The 26750-nt window shown below is 53.2% G+C and overlaps 2 protein-coding genes and 1 long non-coding RNA gene across 3 annotated transcripts; 1 reads left to right on the top strand and 2 right to left on the bottom strand.

The window, feature by feature from the left end:
• Window positions 1–9406: 9406 nt before the first annotated feature.
• LOC138997004 (uncharacterized) lies at window positions 9407–12596 on the bottom strand. Its single transcript, XR_011468879.1, has 2 exons — window positions 12089–12596; window positions 9407–10702 (listed from the first exon to the last, which is right to left on the bottom strand). It is a non-coding gene; the product is annotated as an uncharacterized lncRNA (long non-coding RNA).
• On the top strand, window positions 12147–13039 carry LOC138997003 (metallothionein-2A). The gene is made up of 3 exons (XM_070398343.1): window positions 12147–12283; window positions 12526–12591; window positions 12797–13039. Exons 1-3 carry the CDS (start codon window positions 12256–12258, stop codon window positions 12886–12888), a joined length of 186 nt encoding a protein of 61 aa, XP_070254444.1. The 5' UTR covers window positions 12147–12255; the 3' UTR covers window positions 12889–13039.
• A 10036-nt stretch (window positions 13040–23075) lies between these two features.
• On the bottom strand, window positions 23076–24736 carry LOC138996793 (metallothionein-1E-like). Its single transcript, XM_070397960.1, has 3 exons — window positions 24618–24736; window positions 24018–24083; window positions 23076–23322 (listed from the first exon to the last, which is right to left on the bottom strand). Exons 1-3 carry the CDS (start codon window positions 24643–24645, stop codon window positions 23231–23233), a joined length of 186 nt encoding a protein of 61 aa, XP_070254061.1. The 5' UTR covers window positions 24646–24736; the 3' UTR covers window positions 23076–23230.
• Window positions 24737–26750: the final 2014 nt, after the last annotated feature.

The raw sequence follows: 26750 nt of genomic DNA, 5'->3' as shown, positions 1-26750 counted from the left end.
CTCATCTTTGCAACAACCCGACAGAATGGGGATGGCTACCTCCATTCTACAGGTGGGGAAACTGAGGCTCGGAGAAGACCCCAACTCGGGCAGGACTAGCCGAGAGGGAAGCTTGAAGACCATGTGGGGAGACGGGGGATGGGGTGGAGCTGAAGTGGAAAGTAAACAGGCGGGTTACAAGCGACCTTGCAGGAGTGAAACTTAAGCAGAGGAGACACGAAGGAAACAGATTTCAGGTCAAGGAGAGCTTTCTCACGGCAGAGCTTCCTGGAGCCGGCAGGTGCTGTGTCAGGAGGCTGACACGTCATGGATCGTGTTCCCGTGCTGCCTAAGGAAGACAATGGAGACCTACCTCGGACGGGCTGTGACAGACTCAGCACCTGCTCAGGATACATTCCAACTTGGATGGAGACCAGAGGAGGGCTTGGTGGGAAAGGAATGGAGGCCCGGTCACAAGACAAGAAAGGACGTTCCTCGTGTGGACTGCAGGGGGCGCTCCAGGCACACAGGCAGCTGAGGCAGGAGTATGCTGGGCCCTTGGGAATGGTACAAGGGTTGAGAGGGGTGTTCACGCTTCATGCTGGCTGGCTTTGGGACCCAGACATCCCAGAAAGGGCTTAGACCCCTCAGGTACAAATGCTCGGAGGAGAAATCGAAGCCAGCTCTCCAAGAGACGATTGCGCCTTAGTTGTAAAGGCCTTAACGAAGTGTAAACTACCACCCAGATTCACAGGGCATACGGCTTTTAAAATAATTTGGCACCTGGCTGGTGTGGCTCAATGGTTGAGTGTAGACCTATGACCCAGGAGGTCATGGTCCAATTCCCGGTCAGGGCACATGCCCAGGTTTCGGGCTCGATCCCCAGTGTGGGATGTGCAGGAGGCAGCTGATCAATGATTCTCTCTCATCATTGATGTTTCCATCTCTCTCCTCCTCTCCCTTCCTCTCCGAAATCAATAAAAATATTTTTAAAACATAAAATAATTTGGCAATGTAATCAATGGGCCACAAAAACATTTGTTCCCATTTTACCCAATAGTTTCACTACTGGAAATCTATTTTAGGGAACTCACCACAAATTCAGTGGGGGGGGGGGGGGGGAGCCTCACTCACTCACAGGAGGGTGCACTTCAGTACTATTTATAATTGTGAAAAACTGGAAACAACCTCATGTCTAAGGCTATGAAATTGTTCAAGTAAGCTGTGGCCTGTGCACATGATGGGATATGACACGGCCACTAAAAATGCACAGGAAATGATTTGGTAAAATCTTAAATTATAGGCTATGAATTAGTTATGCAGTCACTTTTTTTTTTTTTTTCAGAAGAAAGGCCACATAGAATACAAAATGTGAAATGAAATATACTAAAATGTTGACAATGGCTAAGTTCAAATCACAGATATTTTTCTTTCTATTTTTCAGAATTTTCCAAAATTTACTGACATGGCATTTATTAAAATAAATACTGTTCGAAAAGAAAAATATATATATACTTTGAGACATAAATTCTACTTTAAAGAATCTTGTCTCCTAAGGGAAAAATCATGGACATAGCCCTAGCCAGTTTGGCTGAGTGGATAGAGCATCCGCCTGCAGACAGAAAAGTCCCAGGCTCAATTCCGGTCAAGGGCACATGCCCCTGTTGTAAGCTTGACCCCCAGTGGGGGGCATGCAGGAGGCAGCCAATCAATGATTCTCTCTCATCATTGATGTTTCTATCTCCCTCTCCCTTCCTCTCTGAAATCAATAAAAATATATTTTTTAAAAATCGTAGAAGTGAAATTAATTTCAGGGACAGAAATTTACAATCTATTGATAAATATGGGAAAAGTCATTTATAAATCAGTGTACTGTAGGCTTCTAATTTTATATTTGAAAGGATTATATCTGCACATATTTAATTCTCCAAAAATTTATACAATAAAGGAAGAATAAAGGGGAGGAGGGTATTTTAGAAGGATGTTATGGTTTTCAGACCCCTCAAGATCCTGGCTACCCTAGGGTGTAGGGGGGGTGTATTAGGGTTCTCCAGAGAAACAGCACCAGTATATATATATATATATATATATATATATATGACATATACATACATATATGTCCATATACATATATATCTATGTACATATGTGTGTGTGTGTGTGTGTGTGTGTGTATGGTGGGGCAAAAGTGGGTTTACAGTTGTTCATATGGAAAACAATACAATCATTAATAAATAATAATACAAGAATAAACTTTTGCATAGTCACAACTGTAAAGCTACTTTTGCCCCGCCGCGTACATACATTAGCATATGTTATGCATTTATGATAGGATTTGGCTCACATGTTGTGGAGGCTGAGGCCCACAGTCTCCCACCTGCACGCCGGAGAACCAGGACAGCAGGTGGTGCATTCAGGCCGTTAGGAACCTGAGAACCAGGAGCGGCCAACGTCTCTGGGCAGGAGAGGGATGTCTCGGCTCAGGCGGAGGCCATTCGCCCTCCTTCTGCCTTTCTCTATCCAGGCCCTCAACAGCCAGGCTGCTGTCCACCCACACTGGTGGGAGCAAGCTTCACTCAGACTAACAATTCAAATGCTAATCCCTTCCGGACACAGCCTCACTGACACACTCTGAAGTGAGGCTTTCCCAGCTGTCTGGGCCTCCCTCGGCCCAGGCGGGTTGACATGTAAATTTCCCATCACCGTGGGGCGCGGACGGGGAGACTGCTCTCCCGGCTCTGAAGCCTCAGTCTCAAGGACGCGTCCCCGCCGTGCACACCGAGGCGCGCACCCGGGTGGGGAGTGCCTTCCCCTGTGCACACAGTGGGGAGTGAGGTGGCTGCACGCCAAGCGGGGAGTGGGGGAGCACGGCGGGGGAGGGGGACCGCTGCCGCAATGCGCGCTTTCCTGGGAGCCCAGATGGAGAGGGGGCGCCGAGCGCGCGCGCGCCGCGGGCTGTGCTTGCGCGCCCCCGCCTGGGGCTATAAAAGCCTCATCACCTGCGGCCACTGAGCTTCCAATGGTCGGGAGAAGCCAGTTCACCCTCTCCAGCGCCATCTCCGCTCGACATGGACCCTGAGACCTGCCCCTGTCCTACTGGTGAGCACCCCGCCCCCCCATGCTGCGGCACAGCGCGCCCCCGCACTCCCAAAGAATCCCATGTTCTCTGGCTTCCGACAAGGACTTTTGGGGGAAGGGACCCTTATTTCCCATTTTGAACCTCGTGAAAGGTGGGCATATCCCAAAGGGCACTGAGGTTCGGCACCGGCCTCCTCCCTTTAGGCCTGGCCCCGCCCGAGTTTTCCCACTTGAACCTTCTCCCCGTCTAGGAGGGTCCTGCACCTGCGCTGGCGCCGACTCCTGCAAGTGCGAGGGATGCAAATGCACCTCCTGCAAGAAAAGTGAGTGTGGGACCCCCTCTGCCCCTGCCTGCTCTGCTCCCCACGCCTGGCCAGGCAACATGGAGAGACCCCCGGGGCCCCCTACTACATTGCTTCTGACTCTTTCCGGGACAGAGGTCCTGCGGAGGCCTGGCCCCACCCCCAGTGATTCATCCAGCAGGCCTGGGGCAAGACGTTTTGGAAATTCCCAGAAGATTCCAATGGGAAGCTGCAACTGAGGACTGTCATCCTGGTCCACCTCCCCATTTCTCTCCCCCCTTAAACCCTCCAGCGCGTGGGGGAGCCATTAGTGAGTTTGGGGGTTGGCGATGGACTTCCCATCCCCCTCAGGCCTTTGTGGATTCCCCTTAATGTGACCTCCCCAGGTCTCCCCAGACGCAGCAGCAGTGTCATGTGCATGGGGAGTAGGAGGTGGGAGGTTGTAAGACTAGATGACCCCATGGGTCTCCTGGACCCCCCACACCTGTACCCTCTGTGCTCCTCCTAGTGCGTCCTCCAAGCTTCTTTTCAAGGCCATGTGCCCTGTGATGCTTTTTCCCTCAGGCCCAGCTCTCCCCCAGCCAGGGCCTGACCCTGCCATCCCGGACTCCCCTGTGTGACCAGAAAGGGGACTGGGCCTCAGGCCAGTGGGTAGCGTCTGGGTTTCTTACTTCGTGTGTTAAGGCTGGGGACAGTGGAACCAGGAAGGGCCTAGGGGAGCAGTAGCAACAGGAAGGAGCCCGGGGGGGGGGGGGGGCTGCGTTGGCTCCCTAAAAACGTTACGGGGAAGAAGTGAGCACAGGCAGCTGCTGTCAGCTCACTGGACAGTGGGAGGAGAGGGCCTTGGGGACAGGTTCAGGGGGTTAGCCGGGAGGAGCTGCCTCGGCCCATGGCTCCCCTGGTTACAGGCCCATGGGGACCCTTAGAGTTTAGGAGAAAGAAAATTCACTCGAAAGGGAGGTCCGAGTGAATGTGCCCACGGAGGGGCAGGCTGGCTTCTTTGTCTCGAAGGGTTTCCTCTGGTCTCCGAGGTGGGGATTCTAGGGGAGCTCTCAGGGACGATCTCCATAGACCATTCCTCAGCTTTTCTAGATGGTGGTGTCCACGGATTGGTCAGCACCAGGGCAGGGGGGTCATTAGACATTGCCACCTGGTTTTGCTGCTTTTCGGGGCCTGGAGCTGAAATAGAGCGGAGGCCTAGAGGTTATCTCTGGGGAGGAAAGGTCAGGCCGGGACCAAACCGCAGGATCAGCGCGAGGCTGGGGGAGGAAAGGCGACCCCGGGCAGCGAGGCCTGGCATTAGTTTTGCTCATTGCTCGGCACCCAGGGCTTTCCGCCCTGGTGACCTGTGTGTGGCTGTAAATTGCTCGGCTAGTCTGTTCAGCTATTTGTCTCAGGTTCTCAGTTCCACTTGCCAAGGAATTTTCCTAGCTTCCTGCTCTCCTGCCTCACCATCACTTACCTGAGGGGCTGGGGGCTGGGTACCCCTCTCCCACAGGCAGCCCAGCATGCAGCTGACACACCATAGACTGCTAAGTCAGACCAGGTGTGACAACAACCAGCCTTCTGGCACCTCTCCTTCTACCCCCTCCCCTTGTTTTACCCCCAGGCTGCTGCTCCTGCTGCCCGCCTGAGTGCGAAAAATGCACCAAGGATTGTGTGTGCAAAGGCGGAGAGGGGCCGGAGGCCGAGGCTCAGAAGTGCAACTGCTGCGATTGAGATGAGGACCTGCCCCTCCAGGAAACACGTGTAAATAGTGCTGAGTGGCCCAGTGCCACCTTCCCTGCAGGGGGAAGGAGGGGGGCTTGGCTGTGTGTCCCCCACTCCTGCAAGTGACAATAAAGCCTATGAATGGCATAAACCCAGGACTGGTCTCTTCTTAAAGGGGAAGGATGTGGGGGGGAGGGCGTGCCTAATCCGAGGTGCCCAGCTGAAAAGTGAAACCCTGAGACTTGGCTACTATTCTGTTTGGGGCTGAGATGGAGTCAGAGCACATCCCCTCCCCAGATGGCCCTAGATCCTCCTGCTAAGTCAGGGTCAACTCTGGGGAAAGGGGAGATCAGACCCATCGAGGTTTGTCTCAGTTCCTCTTCATCTGTAGCGTGGGGCTGGGGGAAGTTAAAACCAGCCCCCAGCTCCCAAAGCCTGTCATTTCTGGAATTTTCTAGTTGCTACAAAGCTGCCTGTTTTCAGAGACATTAAGGGGAGTCCAGGAGGCTCCGGGACGGTCTTGGCAAACTCAGCTGCGTTTCCAAGGTCACGGCCCTGAAGAGCCCGTCTCCCTGAGTGTTGGGCTCCTTTTCAAAGCGTCTCCCGTGGCACTCTGTCTCGGAGCCCCCTTTCTTCTTGGGGAAGTAGGGCAATAAGATCTTTTGTCCAAGGGCATTGTGGTCCAGGCCTTGGTGAAAGACAACACCCAGCTCCGCCTGAGCGGGCTGAGGAGGGAGAAACAGGATCGGGAGAGAAAGGCTGTCCGGAGGAAGACACAGCGCTGTGAACACGCCCGTTTTCCTCCAAGTGAGTTTTGAGTGGTCCATTCAGAAGCCCACGGGGATGTATTTTTTAATAGGCTACGTTGAAAAAAAAGAAGCGTGCGAGAAAAGCCACGCCGGCTTTGTAAAGAAACGACAAAAAAGGCTGGTCGTTGGCGAGCCCTGCTTGTTCTGCAGGAAGTGGTGTCGGCTCAGGACTAGATCGGTAGGACAGAGAGTGTCCCCCTCCATCCCTGGGCCTTAGTCTCCCACCTTTAAAACAGAAACAGACGCCTGTGCAGCTGGAAGAAGACACAGGTGATCAAGTCAGTGGCCAAAGGGTTTACTAGTCAAGGAAACGTGTTGGGATGGTTGGCTACCGATTTGCATATCATCTGTGAAAAAAAGCAAAACACAAAGCTATCGCCCTGGCTGATAGCCGGCGCTCAGTGGTTAGAGCGCCGGCCCTCGAACCAAAGGGTGAAGGGTTCATTCTGGTCAAGGGCACGTACCTGGGTTGCAGGTTCCCCACCCCAGTTGGGGTACGTATGGGAGGCAACCAATTGATGTGGCTCTCTCACACTGATGTTTCTCTCTCTCTTCTCTCCCTCCCACTCTTTCTAAAATCAATGGAAAAAAATATCCTCCAGTGAGGATTAAAAAAAGAAATCAAAGCTGTAAAAGAATTTGGAAGAGGAAAACAGGAGACTCTTTATTCCTTTGGGGTAGAGATGATTCTGCTACATAAGGCACATAAAAGAAAAGACTGATCCCCTAACTGGTTTGGCTCAGTGGATAGAGCGTCGGTCTTCGGACTCAAGGGTCCCAGGTTCAATTCTGGTCAAGGGCATGTACCTTGGTTGCGGGCACATCCCCAGTAGGGAGTGTGCAGGAGGCAGCTGATCAATGTTTCTCCCTCATCGATGTTTCTAACTCTCTATCCCTCTCCCTTCCTCTCTGTAAAAAAATCAAGAAAATATATATTTAAAAAATAAAAAAAAGAAAAGACTGATAAACTTGAGATTACTTTGAACTCCTTCCCCTTAAGTACAGTACCTTATTGGATCCTTAAACTCTAGAAGAATGGTATGACTACTATAACCGTTTTATACACGGGGCACTAGGGCCTAGGGTCATTTGCATGAGGTCTGTTAAAAAATAAACCGAGGCCTCATAAGAATGCTAAGTTTACTTGAGCAAACGTCCATTTGAATTGGGAAACATCCAGTCTGGCAGATAGAAAGGAGCTCCAAGGAGCCGCGCAAGAGGAAAGACGGTTACAGGCGGAAGGGAGCAGGAATGAGGAAGTTGTAACAGGCAAAACAAAATGGGGTGATTCTTGCCATTTACTTTTCCCGGGGGGACGGCAGGGATCACTCAGGCAGATTACCTAACCAGTGGGGTCAGGTGGCTCCTGACGGACCGGTTGAAGCTCATTCAGCCTTTGAATGAGTGATCTTTTCCGTCTTTCCGTGGGATTCTGAGCAGGCAAGGAGGCACGCATCTCCAAGTCTGCCATCTCAACGTGGCCCTCCAACCCGCCTCCTTGCAAGAGTATTTATGGATGCTGGACACCGAGGATAGATGAAAAAAAATGGTCTCTGGCCCAGCTGGTGTGGCTCAGTGATTGAGCATTCACCCCTGAACCAGGAGGTCATGGTTGGATTCCTGATCAGAGCACATGCCTGGTTTCGGGCTCCATCCCCAGTAGGGAGCCTGCAGGAAGCAGCTGATCACTGATTCTCTCTCATCATTGATGTTTCTATCTCTCTCTCCCTCTCTCTGAAATCAATTTTTAAAAAAGAAAAGAAAAGGTCTTTGTCCTTCACGGAGCTCATGGACTTGTGGAAGGGTGAAACCACCACAGAACAGCCAGAGTGAAATGCTTGATACTTTAGTGCTGGGAGACTTATAGACCATGGCACACAGGCTCCCTGTTTTAAAGATGGGAGGCTGAGGCCCAGGGATGGAGGGGGGCACTTAAAAGCTCTGGTAGCTTTAAGAAGGAAGAAACCCTACCAGATTGGGGGACCAGGAGGAGGCACATAAAATGGGCTTGGGGCCCTGGCCAGTGTGGCAAAGTGGTAGAGTGTTGCCCGTGGACCAAAGGGTTGCGTAACGGGTCCAATTCCCAGTCAAGGGCAGGTACCTGGGTTGCAGGTGTGTTCCCCTGCTCCAGTCAGGGCACTTGTGGGAAGCAACCAATCGATTTCTCTCTCACATTGATGTTTCTCTCCCCCTCCCCCTCCTCTTCCCTCTCCTTCCCTCCCCTAACCCCTTTTTCCCTCCCCTTTCTCTAAAGCAGCGGTTCTCAACTTGTGGGTCGCGACCCCTTCACAGGGGTCGCCTAAGACCATCGGAAAACACATATATAATTACATATTGTTTTTGTGATTAATCACTATGCTTTCATTAGGTTCAATTTTGTAACAATGAAATTGGGGGTCACCACAACATGAGGAACTGTATTAAAGGGTCGTGGCATTAGGAAGGTTGAGAATACAGTCTAAAGGGATATTTATTTTATTTTTTTTAAATATATTTTTATTGATTCTAGAGAGGAAGGAAGAGGGAAAGAGAGATAGAAACATCAACGATGAGGGAATCATTGATCGGCTGTCTCCTGCACGCCCTCTACTGGGGATTGAGCCCACAACCCAGGCATGTGCCCTTGGCTGGAGTCAAACCTGGGACCCTTCAGTCCATAGGCCGACGCTCTATCCACTGAGCCAAACCAGCTAGGGCTAAAGGGATATTTATTCAATGGAAAAAATATCCTTCAGTGAGGAACTATAAATAGCCACCCCAGCAGTAAAAGGAGAGGGAAAAATCACCTCCTTCATTCCAGATGGCATCCTTCTATTAATGCCGACTGGGATCAATCACTGCTTCACACTGGAGAGTCACATCAGATCTGCAGGGGGATGTTTTTTCCCCTCCAATGCTGCTTGACTTCATCTCCTTCCCGCCTACCATGTCAGGGACACAGATATTAGACAGTTTTCCCTCTCCACGCCTGTCCCAAACACAGTAAGGCTTTCAGGGGCGTGGAGATGAGCAAGACGAGGCCCGGGACCCCCTCCACCTTTGTTGATTGGTCATCCCTTGCTTTCCAGAGTCAAAATGATTCAAGGGAGACAGCTGAGACTGGAAGCAAGTTTTTCTCCCAGCATGGATGGCCCAAACCAGGGCTAGATTAATACTTTGGGGGCCAAAACAAGCCCAATTGTCTCTTCACACAGTTGGAGTGTTTCCCCTGGGTGGACAAATAGGCATCTGATTTACTAGAAAGCAGAAATGTTGTCTATAATGTATGTGTACATGTAAGTATCAACAACACAACCGGCCCACTGCCCAAGAACAGCCCTGCAATGCGCTCAGGCCACAGGGCTGCCAGACACTGTGAGGTTTCCAGAACCTTGGCTCTCAAATCAGAGAACGTTTGCATGTGACCCTCACATTCTGGTACAATCTGACCATTTCACAGACGAGTATACTGAGGTGAACCGCATCCAGCACGGCCAGGGGTGAACCTGAGGAGAGGCGGTGAAGGATTAAAGAAGACAGACAAGAGAATACAGTTGGGACCAGGTGGATCACTGCCTGGATGAGGAAACAGTGACCCAGCCTGTAAGCCCAAGCTTTATTTTATAGTCAGATCACACAAAGCAAAGCAAGGGGAGTGGTCCACAAGTGTACAATGTCCTTGCGAGTTTCAAATCTATTTCGTTCCTCAAGCCTTATTTTGGCAGCACTTGCTGCACCTCCCACAGCCCATTAGCTACCTAGGAAGGAACTAGGGAGGACTACAAGATCAAGCTTCATTATCCCAGGAGGGCTCTGCCCTCCCAGCTGGGACTTGCTTGTGGTCCTGCCACAGGTCAGTCCGAGGCTTGACTCTATAGCCGCTCCTTACACTGAGGCTGAGAGGGGCCCTGGCATATAACTGGCCCCAGGTCATCCAGGAGAGTGGCCGTTAGAGTTTAGTCCCTCTGACAGGCCAACTCTCCCTCCTTGCCTGGTTTCTGTTGTTGTTGTTAATCCTCACCCGAGGATATTTTTCCATTGATTTTTAGAGAGAGTGAAAGAGAGGGGGAGAGATGGAGAGAGAAACATCAATGTGAGAGAGATACATTGGTTGGTTGCCTCCCGCACGTGCCCCGATCAGGGGGCTGCAACAGAGGTACATGCCCTTAACCGGAATCAAACCCGGGACCCTTCACTCTGCAGGTCAGTGCTCTATCCACTGACTAGGGCCCTGCTTGGTATTTTCATTTGAGTTAGCACACAGGTCCCAGAGAGGTGGAACATGTCTTTACTTACATTTTGCAATCGGCCCTCAACAAGGTGAAGACTGGGAAGGGAGGAGCCATCGAGGCGGCGATGACCCCCAATACTTTACTTGACAAATATTTATGACGGCACCCTGCGCCCAGGGCTGGAGACACGCGGCAGGGGCAATGAATGCTCTTGGAGTTTTCAACGGCAGCCTGGGTTAGGGAAGGACACCGATACGCCCGCATGTGTTACAGACATGGGAAGTTCCAGGGGAAAAAAGGACAGGGTGTCTTCCAGCACGTAGCACAGGCACCCTGCTGGAGCATGGGGCTCGGGACAGCTCCCGGAGGAAGTGAGGTTTGAGCTGAGCTGTGAAGACATCTCCATAGGATCTGACGGTAAACACTGCCAGGACAGCCTGTTCTCTGCCGCCTCCTCACTGCACGCCCCGCCGCAGCCGCCAGCAGCCCCTCGGCCTGCCAGGGACCTTCCAGGAACCCGTTTCCCAACTCTGACGACACATTCTGGGCATCTGGAGGTTGATGATCCAGAGAGGAATCCGGGCCACCTGGCCTCTCTTCCTCTCAGCATCCCCTGGGGAAGAAAGTTCTTGTGGGGTTTTTCCCTTCCACATGTTCCGGAACGCGCCAGCTTGCCAGCCAACTGCCTCCTCTGCTCCTCCCTCCCCTGCCTGGCAAGGCCTCACCCTCCTCGTGTCCCTGACCCACTTCCTCCCAGGCTGCACTGGTCTCCTCCTCTCTGCTCCCCCGGCCCCAGAGGGTGCCTTCCATCCCAGCCATGACCCTGCTGTCACTTTTCCCTGGGCCCCGTGGTGACACTGCCCCCCTGCCCATGAGTGTCCGGAGCACAAGGCTTGTGGCTTCTTGGCTTCTCTTCTCCCCTGTGGCTGGGTGATGCCTACCCTTAGAAAGCCTTCAGCACCGGCTGGGCTCTCTGATTCGAATCACCAGGTTCTGCACACCCTAGCTCTGTGACCCTGGGCAAGTTACTTAACCTCCATTTCCTCCTCTTTATTTATTTTTTAAAATGTATTTTTATTGATTTCAGGGAGGAAGGGAGAGGGAGAGAGAGATAGAAACATCAGTGATGGCCCTAGCTGGTTTGGCTCAGTGGGTAGAACGTCGGCCTGCGGACTGAAGGGTCCTGGGTTCGATTCCGGTCAAGGGTACATGTCCGGGTTTCGGGCTGGATCCCAATTAGGGGGTGTGCAGAAGTAGCTGATCATTGATGCTTCCATCTCTCTTCCTCTCTGAAATCAATACAATTTTTTTTTTTTAAAAGAAAAGAAATATCAATGATGAGAGAGAATCATTGATTGGCTGCCTCCTGAACACCCCACACTGGGGATGGAGCCTGCAACCCAGGCATGTGCCCTGAAGGGGAATCTAACCATGACCTCCTGGTTTATAGGAGCCACGCCAGGCGGGGCGATTTCCTCTTTAAAATAGGAATGACAGATGGTCCCTACCTCCCAGTGTTGGTGAAATGAGACTCCCACAGAACTGGAAGACTATACTTACTATTGCTTGCCAAAGCACTGCATATATAACGGGTAAGATATGTCAATAACCGTCCCACGGGTTTCATATGATGCTACATGGTGATTAAGCCTTGACACATACAAAGAATTTTTTGGTAATCTGTTCTCTCTTCCAACGGATTATTTGTCGGAGCAGGATCCCCAGAATCTGTTTTCAGGCTCTCTAACCACTAGGGTTCAAGTACCCGGCACACGGGGTGTGGGGAGCGAGCTGCGCCGAGGTCACGGCGGGAGGTCAGAGCCCGGTGCTCGGCGCACGTCCCAAACGCCTAGTCACAGCTCTGCACCCGGCACCCCCCACCCCCCCGCGCGAGGTCGCCCGGCGCGCACCCAGGGAGGCTCCGGGCAACGGCCGCCTGGATCCGTGTGCACAGCCCGGTGCGCTCGGCCCCCTGCGCCCGCCGCCACCTCTGACTCACCGAGGGGCGTGTGCAGGCGGCGCCCGGCCCCGGCGGCTTTTGCACTCGTCCCGGCTGCGTCCCGCCATAAAGGAAGCCTCCGCGGGCTCCGCTTCACAGCGCCTCCCGCAAGCTCCAGCGATCAGTGTCACCTCTGTCCTCGGACTCCAGCCGCCGTTCAGCTCGCCATGGACCCCAACTGCTCCTGCGCCACCGGTAAGTGGGCCTGGTCCGGGGCTGGGGGTGCCCGGTGTCCCGCTCCTGCTAATCCCTGGGTTCCAGGGTACGAACAGTTCTTAGAGCGGCCGGTGCACGTTTCTCCACGGTCCTCCGTTGTACTGACAGTTGGCTGTGGAGCTGGGTTCGTTGTGGAGCTGGGAGCCTCTAACGCAGGCTCCCGGCACCCCTTCACTGGTTGGGTATCCGGGGACCATTCTCACCTGTTTTTCTTCTTGCAGGTGGTTCCTGCACCTGCGCCGGCTCCTGCAAATGCAAAGACTGCAAGTGCACCTCCTGCAAGAAGAGTGAGTACAGTCTCTTCTGCTCCCGACGTGCCCCTCCCGCCCCCACCCTGCATGCCCTCCGCCCCGAGGGGAATTTAAACAGGGCAACTGCAGCCCCTAGGGAAAGCGGCACCTCCTCCACCGTGGCCCCAGTTGCGAAGGACGGGATTTCTTACTGATCTTTTATCCCAAGCGCTCACCCCTGCCCCTTCCTCTCCTCCCCCAGGCTGCTGCTCCTGCTGCCCCGTGGGCTGTGCCAAGTGCGCCCAGGGCTGCATCTGCAAAGGAGCCTCCGACAAGTGCAGCTGCTGTGCGTGATGCGTGATGCGTGATGGAGAGCCCGCTCCCGGTTGTAAATAGAGCCACGTGTATAAACCTGCATTTTTTTTGTACAATCCTGACCCGTTTGCTACATTCCCGTTTTTATTTCTATGAAACACACGAATGACAATAAAAGTTGTTGGCTTTATTCGGAGTCTGTTTTCCTTGGCGTGCGCGCCAGGGCTGGGTGTGGGGGACTGGATGGGAGGTGAAGGGACCTGGGTCGGGACGGAAGTGTTGTTATTCCCTAACAGCCTTCAGGCAAGCCAGGTGACCTCCCAGAGGGGGCTCTATGGGCATCGGGTGGACACAGGATCCCCTCTGCGGTCAGGGCAATGTTGATGGCACAGAAACTTCTCCATCCAGAATGTTCATTCTCTGCAGTTTCCCGGACCCACTTCGGTACCTCACGGCATGGAAGGCTTGAAAAATCTATAGAGTACCTTACTTGCTTGATTTTGACATGGGCTTTAAAATCCTTGTAGTGAAGAAATTCCCCCTAATCCATCCCAGAACTACGTGTTGGTAAATAATAATTACTATGAAATGGCATAAAAGAGCAACACAAGCCACATTTTTAGATTCAAGACACATTTTCCATATACAGAGAACAGATATGCGAGATTTTAACACGCTGCACATGGCTCATCAGAAGGGTGCATTGAGCACTGGAGACAATTTATAAATCCCCCCCAAAGGTGGACCTCAAACACCTGGAGTCCCACTGTCCCATTTTGAACTTGGATCTGAAACTTTGCAAGTTCCTCCCTAGGGCAGGCTCAACCCTGGCCCTCCTCCAAAATCCAGCTCCTGGCTCTTTGAAACCAGCAAAGTGCCTAGGGATTTGGAGCAAATTGCCCAGGCTGCTTTTCTCAGTTAGAGGGAGGGGTGGCTGAGAATGGTTCCAGGTGAGGCACCCGTCCCCCAGTCACTCCCATCCCCACCCCCACCCCCATTAGCCTGGGCAGGGTGATGTCAGGTTCTGCAGTTCAGAAGCAGCGACTTGTAATTAATGACAACGGTTAGTCCCCCCCTGGCTGTTTGTAGAAGGAGTTGCTATTTGATGTAAAATCAAAGAGAAAGACAAGTCACACGGACCAGGAGTCAGGACCGTGCTTGCCTGCAAGGCTCTATGTGAAGAAGGGATCACAAGAGCCAGCCTGTGCCAAGCGCATGGTTTTGGTGTCATGCAGCCTGGTTCACAGCCTACTTTGCCACAAGTGGCATGTCCTGTGCGAGTCGCTGAAACTCTCTGAGCCCCCATGTCCCCATTTGTAGAAAGGAGATGATATCTGTAAGGGAGGAATAAATGATAGTGTGCCGGCTCCAGGGTAGGCTTAATAAGCAGTGGCTGTTATGATCTGTAGGGAGCGGCTATAGGGTCAAGCCTCGGACTGACCTGTGGCAGAGCCACATACAAGTCCCAGCTTGGAGGGCAGAGCCCTCCTGGCACAATTAAGCTTGACCTTACAGTCCTCCCTTGTTCCTAGGTAGCTAATGGGCTGTGGGAGGTGCAGCAAGTGCTGCCAAAACAAGGCTTGAGGAACGAAATAGATTTGAAACTCGAAATAACATTGTACACATGTGGACCACTCCCATTGCTTTGCTTTGTGTGATCTGACTATAAAATAAAGCTTGGGCTTACAGGCTGGGTCACTGTTTCCTCATCCAGGCACAGTGGTCCTACCTGGCCCCAACTGTATTCTCTTGTCTGTAGTCTTTAATCCTTCGCCGCCCCTCCTCAGGTTCACCCCTGGCCGTGCTGGACGTGGTTCCATGATCACTGTGTCCATTCGTGTGGAGAGAACCCTTTTCCATCCCACCATGCACCTGGAGGAAGGCTCATTGGTTTAGAAGCATTACTCCGGCCCGGCTGGCCGCTGTGGCTCAGTTGGTTAAATGTCCTCCCATGCACTAAGAGGCTGCAGGCTCAATTCCCAGTCAGGGCACATGCCCAGGTTTTAGGCCGGATTCCCCATGGGGGGTGTGCAGCAGGCAGCCAATTGATGACTCTCATTGATGTTTCTATTTCTCTCCTTTCCTCTTTCTATAAAATCAATAAAAACATTTTTTTTTTTAAAAAAAGAAGCATGACTCTGGGTTGGACATTAAGGGTGGGATAAAAATGTGCTGCCCCGGGGCCAGGAAGACAGAGGTGACTCCTGTAATAAGCACCCTGGGACCAGACACGGCCACCGCGTTTGGGTGGACATCAGGCCTTTCCCACCCGTCATTTCATCCTCACGGGCCAGGGAGACAGACTGCAGATGGAAGGGCTGAAGCGATTATGGCATTTTCCAGGGAAGTTCAACAACCTGCTCAAGAAGTCACAGTCTGAACTATGCTCCAGGTGGCTTCACTCCCTGGCCACTGCGAGCTGGTCACCCTGTTACTGGATGCTCAACCCTGCCTCTCACAAGGAGAGCCAGAAGGGGTTTTCCAGAAGAACCATTTGTGCCCCTGGCTGGAGAGATGAGAAACAGCGGGGTGTTCTTGCCACTAATGCCGAGACATACCCTCTATGTGGCTCAGCCTCCTTCACTGTCAAGGGGTAAAGTAAGCCACAGGGGTCAGTGTAGCGGTCAAGTGGAATGAAATTAACTAGAAGAGGATGCTCTGCCAGGAAATGGCGGGAGCTGCAAGCAGGCCACGTCAGAACAAAATCTTGCAAGCAAGACTTATTGTTCAGAGGCAGGACTTTCCTTGAGGTGATAAATACTCCATGAGGGCATGGAAAGTTCTAGGGAGGGTGCACTGCTGCAGGTGGAAAGGGTCTTTGTATAACATAGGAAATTAATAGTGTCATGTATCACTTAGCTTTGATGTTTTCATATGCATGCTTGTTAATCATTGTCACTTGCTGTCCTCCATTGTTGTTTGCTGCGCTCACTGAAATAAATGCCAGAAGGCATCAGGGGGTCTTTGCTACTTGCCTGAGCGAGCGGTAGCCCTCTGCTTCTCCGTATCCTGTCGTCCGACTCATCTCCGCGTCTCCGTTCACAAAGAACATCAATAGGTCAGAGGAGTGAATGAATTTGTACAGGTACAGAACCCACATGAGCTCTGGCACGTGGGGAGCGGTCTACAATACTAGCTACTTGTCTTATGACCGTTCTACGTGGCTGAGGGGAAATAGATTTGCCTCCAAGTAAGCCGGGGCTGGTGAGCCAGGCTGTGTGTCCCGTGTTGTCCACGAAGATGTGACCTGCAGACCGGAGTCCTTCACTCTTCCACCAAATTGTGATCGGCACAGGAAATGTCCAGGCATGAGGAAGATGCCCTGTATCTCCTCAGAAACCCAAAGAAACCTGCCGTTTGTAATTTGAAATGATTCCTATTTTCTTAAATATATTTACATGGAAAGCCGACTATTTTACCACTGATAGCAAGAAACTGTATGATGTGAGACACTGGAGCTGGCCAGACGATTCTAATGTTATAATAATAACATCATAGTTATATTACTATTACTATAATAAATATTTATATTATTAATCATTAAGTATAAAATCTATTTACATCATTATGATAAAATCTATATATGTCACGTGTATTGCTGCCACAGTGGGTGAGCTGGCAGCTTGCTCTGGCTTAAATGGCTTCGAGCCTTAGAGAAGTGTTGTCAACAGACCCCAGCCACAGGCTTGGCGATCGAGGGGCCTTCTTCCCCTTCCCTCGGACGCCTCGCTGGATTCCACCGAGTGTACAGATTCCCAGCTATGTCACCGGGGGCAAGTGATTTAGCCTTCGTGTGTTGCAATGGTCCCATTAGCAGAAAGGGCTCGTACCTACTAATAGAAGTATTTCCCTTATATGGCTGTTGTGAAAATGCAAAGATCCACAGTGATGAAAACATGGCCTGCCACTGACTAAGTGCTGCGTCATCATCAGCCGGGAAGGGGGAGAACACTTCTCTTGCATCGATATTGCGGCAGGCAGTTAGGCATGAGCAGAGCAAGGACGATGGGCCAGGCACAGAAGGTCGCCAGGGCAGAAAGCCCTGGGTGTCTAGCAAAAGACAACTGTAGGGCCCTAACCGGTTTGGCTCAGTGGATAAAGCATCGACCTGTGGACTGAAGGGTCCCAGGTTCGACTCCAGTCAAGGGCATGTACCTTGGTTGTGGGCACATCCCCGGTGGGGGATGTGCAGGAGGCAGCTGATCGATGTTTCTCTCTCATCGATGTTTCTAACTCTCTATCCTTCTCCCTTCCTCTCTGTAAGAAATCAATAAAATATATTTAAAAAAAAAAAAAGACAACTGTAGGGTGGGATCTCACCCCCAGGGGGACCTTTCCTCCCCCCAGCCTATCACTGGCCTTGAGGTTGGGACCCCCTGACCTTTCCTCCCTAGAAATAACCTCTAGGCCTCAGTTGTATTTTAGCTCCAGGCCCAGAAAAAGCAGTAAAACCAGACAAGCCACCCCATGGCTGGGCTCAGGACCAGCGGCATTGAATAAGGACCCCCTGCCCTGGCCCCCACCAATCAATCCGTGGAGACCCGGACCCTGAGCGGACACACCTGGAAAGCTGCTGAACATTCTATGAAGATCCTCTGAATCCTTCTGTAGCCGGAACTCAAGTACCCAAGTTGCTGAACCCAGGTCCCCTGTGGCCCCACCAGTCTAACCCCTGGTGCCCTTCCCACTGCTACAATAATATCCCAAGCCAAGTCTTCCCATCACCTGAAATGCTGCTTCCTGTGGGGTAGCCAGGCTGCGGGAACCTCTGAGAGGGGGGTGTACCAGCAGGCTGTGGGGAACACTAGCATTTTCTGCAAAGGTCCTGACAAATGTGTCCATGGAATCCCCCCAGGGGAGACTGGAAGGGTGGAAGAAGGCAGGGGCCTGTGCTAGCCAGGTGCAGAAAGGGGCTGTAGGCCCAATGGGCGAAGGGGCGGGGGGGGGGGGGGGGGCAAGGAGAAGAAATGCGGGTGGAAGGCCAAGGCCCCATTGCACACGGTCCTCTGCACACAACTCCCTTTCGTTTCTCCCCTGTTCCTGCCAAGTCATGGACAGCCACGGGAGGAGGTGCTTACCCCCCAGGGATGGCCCCCGGCTCCAGACCCAGTTCTGGGGACCAGGACCTTATGTCCTCAGCCCAGAAGACACACTGTTCCCTGCCTCCAACCCGCAGGGACAACTTAGAGTCACCCCCCTCCCCCCTAACACCTGATGATGTGAAGCAGGACAACCTGGAACCTCAGGCCTCTCCAACAGGAACCACTGGGACGATGCAAATGCTCCAACCAGATGGATGAGGGCCCTTGGCCAGGGAGAAGGCACAGAAGCTGCTCTCTCTCTAAGGCGCCTGCTTCCTCTCAAGCTCAAAATACTCCCTTCTCTCCCTCAGGGTGAGTAAGAGGCCTCCTGAGGTCCAGAGCCCGGGTTCCTTACCAGCTGGGCAGGAGCAGTTGGGGTCCATTTCCAGCAGAGAGGAGGCAGTTGGTCCAAAGCAAGAGGAGAAGAGGCACTTGCGCTGGTTCACCGCTTGGTGGCGCCCAGGAGCCCGCGCGCTCACTTTACGCCCAGAAGAGGCGGCCGGGCGGAGAGGCTCCCTCAACCCCCGCTCCGGCTCTTGCACCCCGTCCCTTATGCCCCACCCCCCGAGGAAACGTGCGGCTCCCAGCGTCCTTGTCTGGGCTGAGCGCACCTGGCTGGGTGGGGTGCACTGTTCCACCAGCCCCGCTGAGCTCCGTGCGCACCGCGCGGGCCCCACCTTTGGCCCCTGATCATGCCGAGCGGCTTGTGTGCCGTGTGGCACACGGTATCCAGCCTCCAGGCCTGACCTTTCCCCATTTTCCACCCGGGCAGCCACCTCTGATCTCCACGGCCTTCTTACTGGAATCCAGCCCCTGTGACCTCACCATCTTCCCCACCCCTGGACCCCATGTCACTGACCAGGCAAAGACACCGTGTGCAACACCCCCTCCCGGTTGCTGTCCATGACTTGGCAGGAACAGGGGAGAAACGAAAGGGAGTTGTGTGCGGAGGACCGTGTGCAATGGGGCCTTGGCCTTCCACCCGCATTTCTTCTCCTTGCCCCCGCCCCTCGCCCATTGGGCCTACAGCCCCTTTCTGCACCTGGCTAGCACAGGCCCCTGCCTTCTTCCACCCTTCCAGTCTCCCCTGGGGGGATCCATGGACACATTTATCAGGGCTTTTGCAGAAAATGCTAGGGTTCCCCACAGCCTGCTGGTACACCCCCCTCCCAGAGGTTCCCGCAGCCTGGCTACCCAACAGGAGGCAGTATTTCAGGTGATGGGAAGACTTGGCTTGGGATATTGTTGTAGCAGTGGGAAGGGCACCAGGGGTTAGACTGGTGGGGCCACAGGGGACCTGGGTTCAGCAACATGGGTACTTGAGTTCCAGCTACGGAAGGCTTCAGAGGATCTTCATAGAATGTTCAGCAGCTTACAGGTGTGTCCGCTCAGGGTCCGGGTCTCCACGGATTGATTGGTGGGGGCCAGGGCAGGGGGTCCTTATTCAATGCCGCTGGTCCTGAGGCCAGCCATGGGGTGGCTTGTCTGGTTTTGCTGCTTTTTCTGGGCCTGGAGCTAAAATACAGCTGAGGCCTGGATGTTATTTCTTAGGGAGGAAAGGTCAGGGGTCCCAACCTCAAGGCCAGTGATAGGCTAGGGCAGTGGTCAGCAAACTGCGGCTCGAGAGCCACATGCGGCTCTTTGGCCCCTTGAGTGTGGCTCTTCCACAAAATACCATGTGTGGGCGGGCATGTACAGTGCGATTGAAACTTCGTGGCCCATGCACAGATGTCGGTATTTTGTGGAAGAGCCACACTCAAGGGGCCAAAGAGCCGCATGTGGCTCGCGAGCCACAGTTTGCCAACCACGGGTCTAGACAATCTACAAGCAATAAATCAAGCCCTGCTCTTCAGGGTCTGCCCATTTAGATAGTGTAAGTACTGCCCAATCTCAAGCGACCAGTGTGATGTCACTGACGCAGAGTTGGGAAGAGATACCCTATTACACAGCGTTTCCATCAGTCAGATAGGGTGGATGTAAACCATCTCAAAAACATGGATCAGGGATCAGTAAATAATAGCCTATGGGCTACACTGGGTCCAAGGCTCCTCTGTGAATGGCCTGAGAGTGATTCTACAATTTGAAAGGGTTGTATAAATAAATAAATAGCCCTGGCCAGGGTGGCTCAGCGGCTGAACACCCTCCCATACACCAAGAGGTCACTGGTTCGATTCCAGGTCAGGGCAAATGCCTAGGTTGCAGGCTCCCTCACCAGCAGGAGGTGTACAGGAGGCAGCTGATGGATGTGTCTCTCTCCCTCTCCCTCTCCCTCTCTCTCTTTAAAAAAAAAAAAAAAAGTAAGTAAAATAAATAAATAAACAACTATGCAACAGAGACCACATGTGGCTTTCGTCTTACTAATGAGAGCAAGACTATGAATCTGCGTTCACCATATTGGAACTACACTTATTCGGCACTTGCAAACCATAGACTGGTTACAGATACAACAGTTTAGCAACAATCAATGAATGCATTCTGTGAAAAATCAATAGACTATAGGGCCCAAAGAATTTGGTCAGAGCATGTGTCTGTGACCAATGTCCTTGGAACCCATTCTATCCCACACTTGAATTCCAAAGGGGACTATCTGATTGGCTGAGGTTCCCTTTGCTGGCCCATTCACCACCAATGCTCTAATCAGTCTGGCCAACAAGTGACCATGTGAATGAATGAATGGATGGATGGATGGATGGATGAATGGGGTTTTCTCCTGGGCTTCTGGGCAGACTGACTCCCACCCTCTTCCCCAGGCTTCCACACCTCTGCCTTAGCTGCCTATCCCAGAGTCAGTGTGAATGGAGCTGTTCTCCCGGAGGCAGAAATGTTCGCTCTCACTCTCTGCCCCAGCTCAGCAGCTGCATCTAGAAATGATAAATAAATGCTCCCTGAATTCCACGGGGATTTGAAATAAGTCCTCCTCCAGCAAAGAGATTGGATCTTGTCTGTATGTTACCTTCCCTCTCTCTGTGTGCTCAGCACAGTGATTTACATACAGTAGGGGTCCAATAAATGCTCCTGGTGTCAAATACAGAGCACTTAGGGATCGCCTCCTGATCCTCAGGCACCGTGCCTGGCCGAGAGGGAAGTAGCATTTACTAAGTCCCTAGCATGTGCCAGAGCCTGTGCTAGACACACTTAACCTCACAACAGCCCTGGGGAGGAGGCACGGTTATTGTACCCATTTTCAAGATGAGGAATGTGAGGCCCACACAGGCCACAGAACTTGCCTAAGCAGTGGAGCTCTGCTTCCAGCCAGCTCTGGCTCCAGAGACGGCCCATTTAACTGCCTTCCAATGACTAGTAAACAAAGTATTAACTTCTGGAGTTAAACAAGGCATTCTGATGCAGCCATACGAAACTAGAACAATATTATTGTAAATGAATCTCTCCAACAGTCATCCATAATGGTCGTGCCCCGCCCACCCTTGGGGAGACGGGGCTTGGGGACAGAGTGAAGATGTCACTTCACACGTGGCTGGGAAAATAAAAAGCAGCAAGTCGGGTGACTGTTTGTCAGGGCAGCGGAAACACCATGTCCCCTTCTCTGCAGAGGTTTGGCAGCTGCGTCCCCGAGGGCAGAGTTGCGAAAGAGCAAACTCTGGGCACGTTTGTGACCTTGGCACCCGGACTTCCAAACAGGACTGTGCCATGTCCCAGTCCCGCTCGAGCCCCACGGGGTCAGTGCTCGGCTGGGACACCAGCCCCGTGACACAGTAATACAAACAGGAACGGTAAGCATTGCAACGTGTTTTCTGGGGGTTTTGTTTGTTTCAGAGACCTATAGATGTATGACGCTGTGATAAGCTTGCAACTTCACCAGTGCATTGTAATCCTTGTAAATGTGGAATCATGATTAGAATGTACTATTTATTGTATGTGGGCTATACATTTGAATAAATAAATAATACATAAATAAATAATTCTGTCAACATTTATTTGCTCTACAGCACAAGCCCCCAAGGAGGCGTGGGGTATCCCCTCCACTAGGTCCGCTCTCTACGAAGCCTCTTGTCACTCGTCCTGCAGAGCAAGCCTGCCTGCCAGACAGGAAGCAGGTCCCTCCAGGTTCCCTCAGCAACCAGCGCCCACAGCCATATGCTATGAGTGATGGCTTCAGAGACCCCCTGGGGTAGAAACACTTCCTGGCAGAAGCCCCTTTCGTTTCACTAAATGACTCCCTGTGACCCTGTCTGTGGGCTGCAACCTTAGGTACTTGTTACATATACAGGTCCCTGCCCGGCTGGTGTGGCTCGGTGGGTCAGCGTCAACCCATGAATTAGGAGGTTGCAGTTTGATTCCCGGTCAGGGTACATGCCCAGGTTGTAGGCTAGATCCCCAGGGGGGGGCGGGGGGGGTGCAAGAGGCAGCAGATCCATGATTCTCTTTATTGATGTTTCTATCTCTCTCTCTCTTCCTTCCTCTCTGTAATCAATACAAATATATTTTTTAAAAATACACGCACACACACCCCTGGCCCATCTTACATCTCAGAAACCAGGCTGGGGCTGGGAGGGGGTGCAAGGCGGTGGCTTGGCGCCCTTTTCACCCCGCCCAGTGATTCAGCCAAGGAACCAGGCTGGGAGTCATTCCGATGAATGAGGCACGTGGGCTCTGCTCCCCTCTCCAAAGTGAACTTGAGCTACACCCCTCACACACTGGCCCAGACATGCTGGCCTTCTCCCCCCCCCCCCCAACCCCCACCTCCCAGCGCTCAGATCTCAGTGCCAAGGCCTCTCCACTCAGGCCCCCCCAGCACATCCTGGATTACCCATTCTGTCTCTCCTGTTCGGTGACTGTCTCTCCCCAGAAGTCTGTAAACTTCACCTTACCTCACCACCCACAGCCCATTGCCTGTGTAGACAGTAGGTGCAGCATAGGAGGCTACCAAATGAATACACACAGTGGCACAGATACACACATAAAAAGGGCAGGACCGGTTAATTCTAGAAGGTGGTAGAGGAACCACTCACAACAGAGAGAGAGCTAAGGGCAGGCCAGACAGCAGCAAGCGATTCATCTGCCCCATTTCCCTCGCCCCCACTTCCTGTGCAGACTCCCCACCTCCCCCCAAGGCAGGTTCCTTACAGCCCAGTGGAGAACCAAGTCCCGTATTCCCAGAACACCATCAGGAACCTGGAGCCAGAAGAGTTTCAAAACGTTTATTGTCATCCAAATATTTCATACAAAAAGGGACATAGCAACTGGGTCAGGGTTTATGAAAAAATATCCAAAATTGCAGGTTTGTAGACATTCCTCTATTTACATCCCGAGCGGGCTCTCCCTGCGTCACGCATCACGCATCACCCACAGCAGCTGCACTTGTCGGAGGCTCCCTTGCAGACGCAGCCCTGGGCGCACTTGGCACAGCCCACGGGGCAGCAGGTGCAGCAGCCTGGGGGGAAAGGGCAGAGGGAGAAGTCAGCACACATTCCGGGCACCTCCCTGCCCAGCAGCAGGCCTGGCACAAGCTACCCGCCAACCCCAAACGAGCCGGAGTTTCAGATGGCAGGTGCTGTCCTGAGACAATTGTTAGAACTTTCGGAAAAGGTCCCACCCCTAGGAAAAGGCTGCCCTGCCATCCTGAGCCCAGACAGGTCAGAAAGCTTCAAGAGGTAGTGCCAGGGCCTGGGGGTACAAGGGGGGGTGTAGAGAGGAAGGCAACGGAGTCCGCCCCCAGCCTCCCAGAACCATACAATGAAGTAAGGAAAGTCCTCAAGACGAGGGAGGGGGCAAACCCCGGCAGTGCCCAGGAGGCTCCAGAAAGCTTTGGGCTGACTCTAGGGAAAGGGCTGCACCAGCAGGTGGGAGAGACCAAGTTCATGTGCATAAAGGGTCAGGACACTGGAGGGGTCAGAAGGCTCCATCGTCAGGACACAGGTTCTAGCTGGGGCTCCATCCCCGAAACTGTTTGCTGACTCCCCTGGACCTTAGTGTCCCCTTCTAGAACGAGAGGATAGGCTCCATGGCTCTCTCAGCTCTGGTTCTGATCCAGTGGCTGGGGAAGTGGGGTCCGCGGGTGCCTGCTGAGCTCTGGGCTCCCTCCCCACTTAGTTCACCCCCAAGTTCCCAGGAAGGGCCCTCACTCACTCTTCTTGCAGGAGGTGCATTTGCACTCTTTGCATTTGCAGGAGCCGGCGCAGGCGCAGGAGCCACCTGCAAGGAGGAGAAAGATGAGCAGTGAGATGCCTGATGCAGGAGTCACAGCCGTCAATCAACCAGCCCTCCCTGCCCCTCCTCTGTGCCACGGGTACTGGGAGCTCCTTTGCCACTGCGGGAAGTTAAAGTCAAGCTTCCCTCTCTTTTCGTCCCACGAAGGTAGGTCCCTCCTGGCTTACCCCAAAGGGAGGTTCCAGGCTCCACACACAGCCCACAGACTGGGGCTGGGGCCCGGGTCCCCTATCCTCAACTGCCAACAGGCACTGTCCCCACCGCCCATCAAGTCCTGCACAGAACACCGGGTCCCAGTCCAGCAACCCCCCCTGACCACTGGTGGACCTAGAAGACAGCAGCCTTGGGCCTCAGTACCCTCAGCTCTCAAACAGAGGCAAAGGGCGACTGGAAGTGCTCTCCGCAGCTTGGCTAGGAAGGACGCACTGCAGCCATAACCAGATACCCCTGCTGCATCCCAAGGACCCCCGTCCAGTGCCTGGGAAAGGGGCAGCCAAGGCCCAGTGGCGGGGTGCTTACCAGTGGCGCAGGAGCAGTTGGGGTCCATTTCGATCAGCGGTGAGACTTGCGATCCAAAGCGAGAGAAGAGAAGGTACTGGTTCTTGTCCAAGGCGTGGTGGCGTGGAGCAGCCCGCGTGCTGCTTTTATAGCCCAGAAGAGGCGGCCCGGGCGCAGAGGCCCCGCCCCGGCCTTGCACCCCGCCCGCCCGTCGGCTCCGTGCCGCCCGCAGCGCCCTTGGCCCGGCTGTGCGCACCTTTCCGGGCCGTGCGCACCGCTTCCCTGGGGCCTGACCTCCGTGCGCACCGCGGGGGCTGCACACTGGGCCCCAATCACGTGGAGGAGCTGGGTGCCGGGCACACGGTGTCCCAGCTCCCGGGCCCTGCCCCCTTCTCCCCAGGGGGCAGCCGCCCCTGTTCCCGCTGTTCCGGGAACTCAGCCCCTGAGTCCTAGAAGTCTTCCCACCCCTCACCCCCTCGTCTTGGTCTTCAGGTTCACCCTTTTCTGAGCCCGTGTGCAAACCCAGCCTTGTGCTCACTTCCCTCACTTGGCCGGAGGCCCGGAGTTGTGTGCAGAAACGTGGGGGATGTGACCTTCACCCTCACCCCCTGCCCCTGCCTCACCCCCCTGTCCCGGCACAGATGCCCCTCCTTCCTTGCTTCCTGTTTACAGCCACGCGGGCGGGATCATAGCGCGGCCCCTTCCCCCTTTCTTCCCTTCTCCCGACTAGAGCGGTGAGTGGGCATGTTGTCCTGATCTTCCTTTGACTGAACTTTCCAGGGTTCGCTCAGCCGAGCGGGTCCACCCCACTCCAGGATGGAGGTTCCACAGCATGGGATGCAATCCCTCCCCCCGCCCTCGCCCCCCCAGGAAGGGATCCTTTTAGGCACTAGGCTGACCTGGCATAAATAACAAGCAAGAAACGATGTTATTTCCCTTTCGGTGTTCCTGGCGATTACATAAGGGTTAGTCTGTGCCAGCCTTGCTTCAGCACTCTCACTCTCTAACCCCTACCAACTCTAAAGGGAAATCCCAGGATTACACGGGGCACAAGGAGTTTATAAACAGCCTGGTCCCGTGCTGGGAAGTGGTGCCCGGGATCTGACTCCAGTCACTTGCCAAAGGAAAGAGAAAGAACCTTCCCTTTGGCCCTGGCTGGTTTGGCTCAGTGGATAGAGCATCAGCCTGGGGACTAAGGGTCCCAGGTTTGATTCTGGTCAAGGGCGTGTATGTACCTTGGTTGCAGGCACATCCCCAGTAGGGGGTGTGCAGGAGGCAGCTGATCCATGCTTCTCTCTCATGTTTCTAACTCTCCATCCCTCTCTCTTCCTCTCTGTAAAAAATCAATAAAATATATATATTTTTTAAAAAAGAACCTTCCCTTTGGCCCAGAGGTATGTCCCTCACCACCTCTCCGTGTCCAGCTGAATCCTGGGAGGGACACAGTGATCCCTCCAGAAGAAACACACATTTCCGTGACCTTGAGGCTCCGTTCTAGGTCTGGCAGTAAACCGATTCCCATTCTCAGTCGTGGTCAGGAGTTAGCTTTTCATAGAAATACAGTCAAGGAAAGATGAACTTTAAAAATTCAGTAGGCAAATGGTGCAGGTGATGGCGGAAATGGCGAGCCCTTCCGTATCTGCCAGGGACACGGCCTGTCTTCTCCTGCTTTACATCCTAGGGCTGGTCCTTCTTGGTGGGAGAAAGGCTACCCTCCTGGGGCCACTGGTTTCGTGGTCACATGGTCGATAGGGACAGCGCAAGGCACCGCAGGCCTGGTGGGCTTGTCTGCAAGCAGAAAACTGTCCCCTGTGCTGTGGATGATACATATAAGTCGGCTCTTCATATGTTTGTTGCAATTATATGTGTTGAATGTCAAAGTGGGTTTTGTATACTGTCCTTTCGAACTTTTTCTTTTTAAAAAAAACATGTCTTTATTGATTTCAGAGAGGAAGGAAGAGGGAGAGAGGGATTGAAACATCAATGATGAGAGAGAATCATTGATTGGCTGCCTCCTGCCCCCACCTCCCGTGGTCAAGCCCTCCACTTGGGCATATGCCCTTGATCAGAATCAAACCAGGGACCCTTCAGTCCACAGTCCACTCTATCTACTGAACCAAACCAGTCAGGGCAAACTTTTTCTTAATAATTCAC

Source organism: Myotis yumanensis, unplaced genomic scaffold (genome assembly GCF_028538775.1).
Source record: "Myotis yumanensis isolate MYYU_CA2020_CCGP unplaced genomic scaffold, mMyoYum1.0.hap1 SCAF_18, whole genome shotgun sequence".
Lineage (NCBI taxonomy): Eukaryota > Metazoa > Chordata > Mammalia > Chiroptera > Vespertilionidae > Myotis > Myotis yumanensis.
Note: the sequence above shows the minus strand (reverse complement) of the source record. Positions and strands in the feature narration are given on the sequence as shown.

Bases quoted from the DNA above. Each gene is read 5' to 3' on its own strand.
- LOC138997003 (XM_070398343.1), top strand. From the start codon at position 12,256: ATGGACCCCAACTGCTCCTGCGCCACCG. The intron at 12,284-12,525 runs GTAAGTGGGCCT...TTCTTCTTGCAG, and splicing joins CAACTGCTCCTGCGCCACCG to GTGGTTCCTGCACCTGCGCC. The intron at 12,592-12,796 runs GTGAGTACAGTC...CTCCTCCCCCAG, and splicing joins GTGCACCTCCTGCAAGAAGA to GCTGCTGCTCCTGCTGCCCC.
- LOC138996793 (XM_070397960.1), bottom strand. From the start codon at position 24,645: ATGGACCCCAACTGCTCCTGCGCCACTG. The intron at 24,084-24,617 runs GTAAGCACCCCG...TCCTCCTTGCAG, and splicing joins CAACTGCTCCTGCGCCACTG to GTGGCTCCTGCGCCTGCGCC. The intron at 23,323-24,017 runs GTGAGTGAGGGC...CTTTCCCCCCAG, and splicing joins ATGCACCTCCTGCAAGAAGA to GCTGCTGCACCTGCTGCCCC.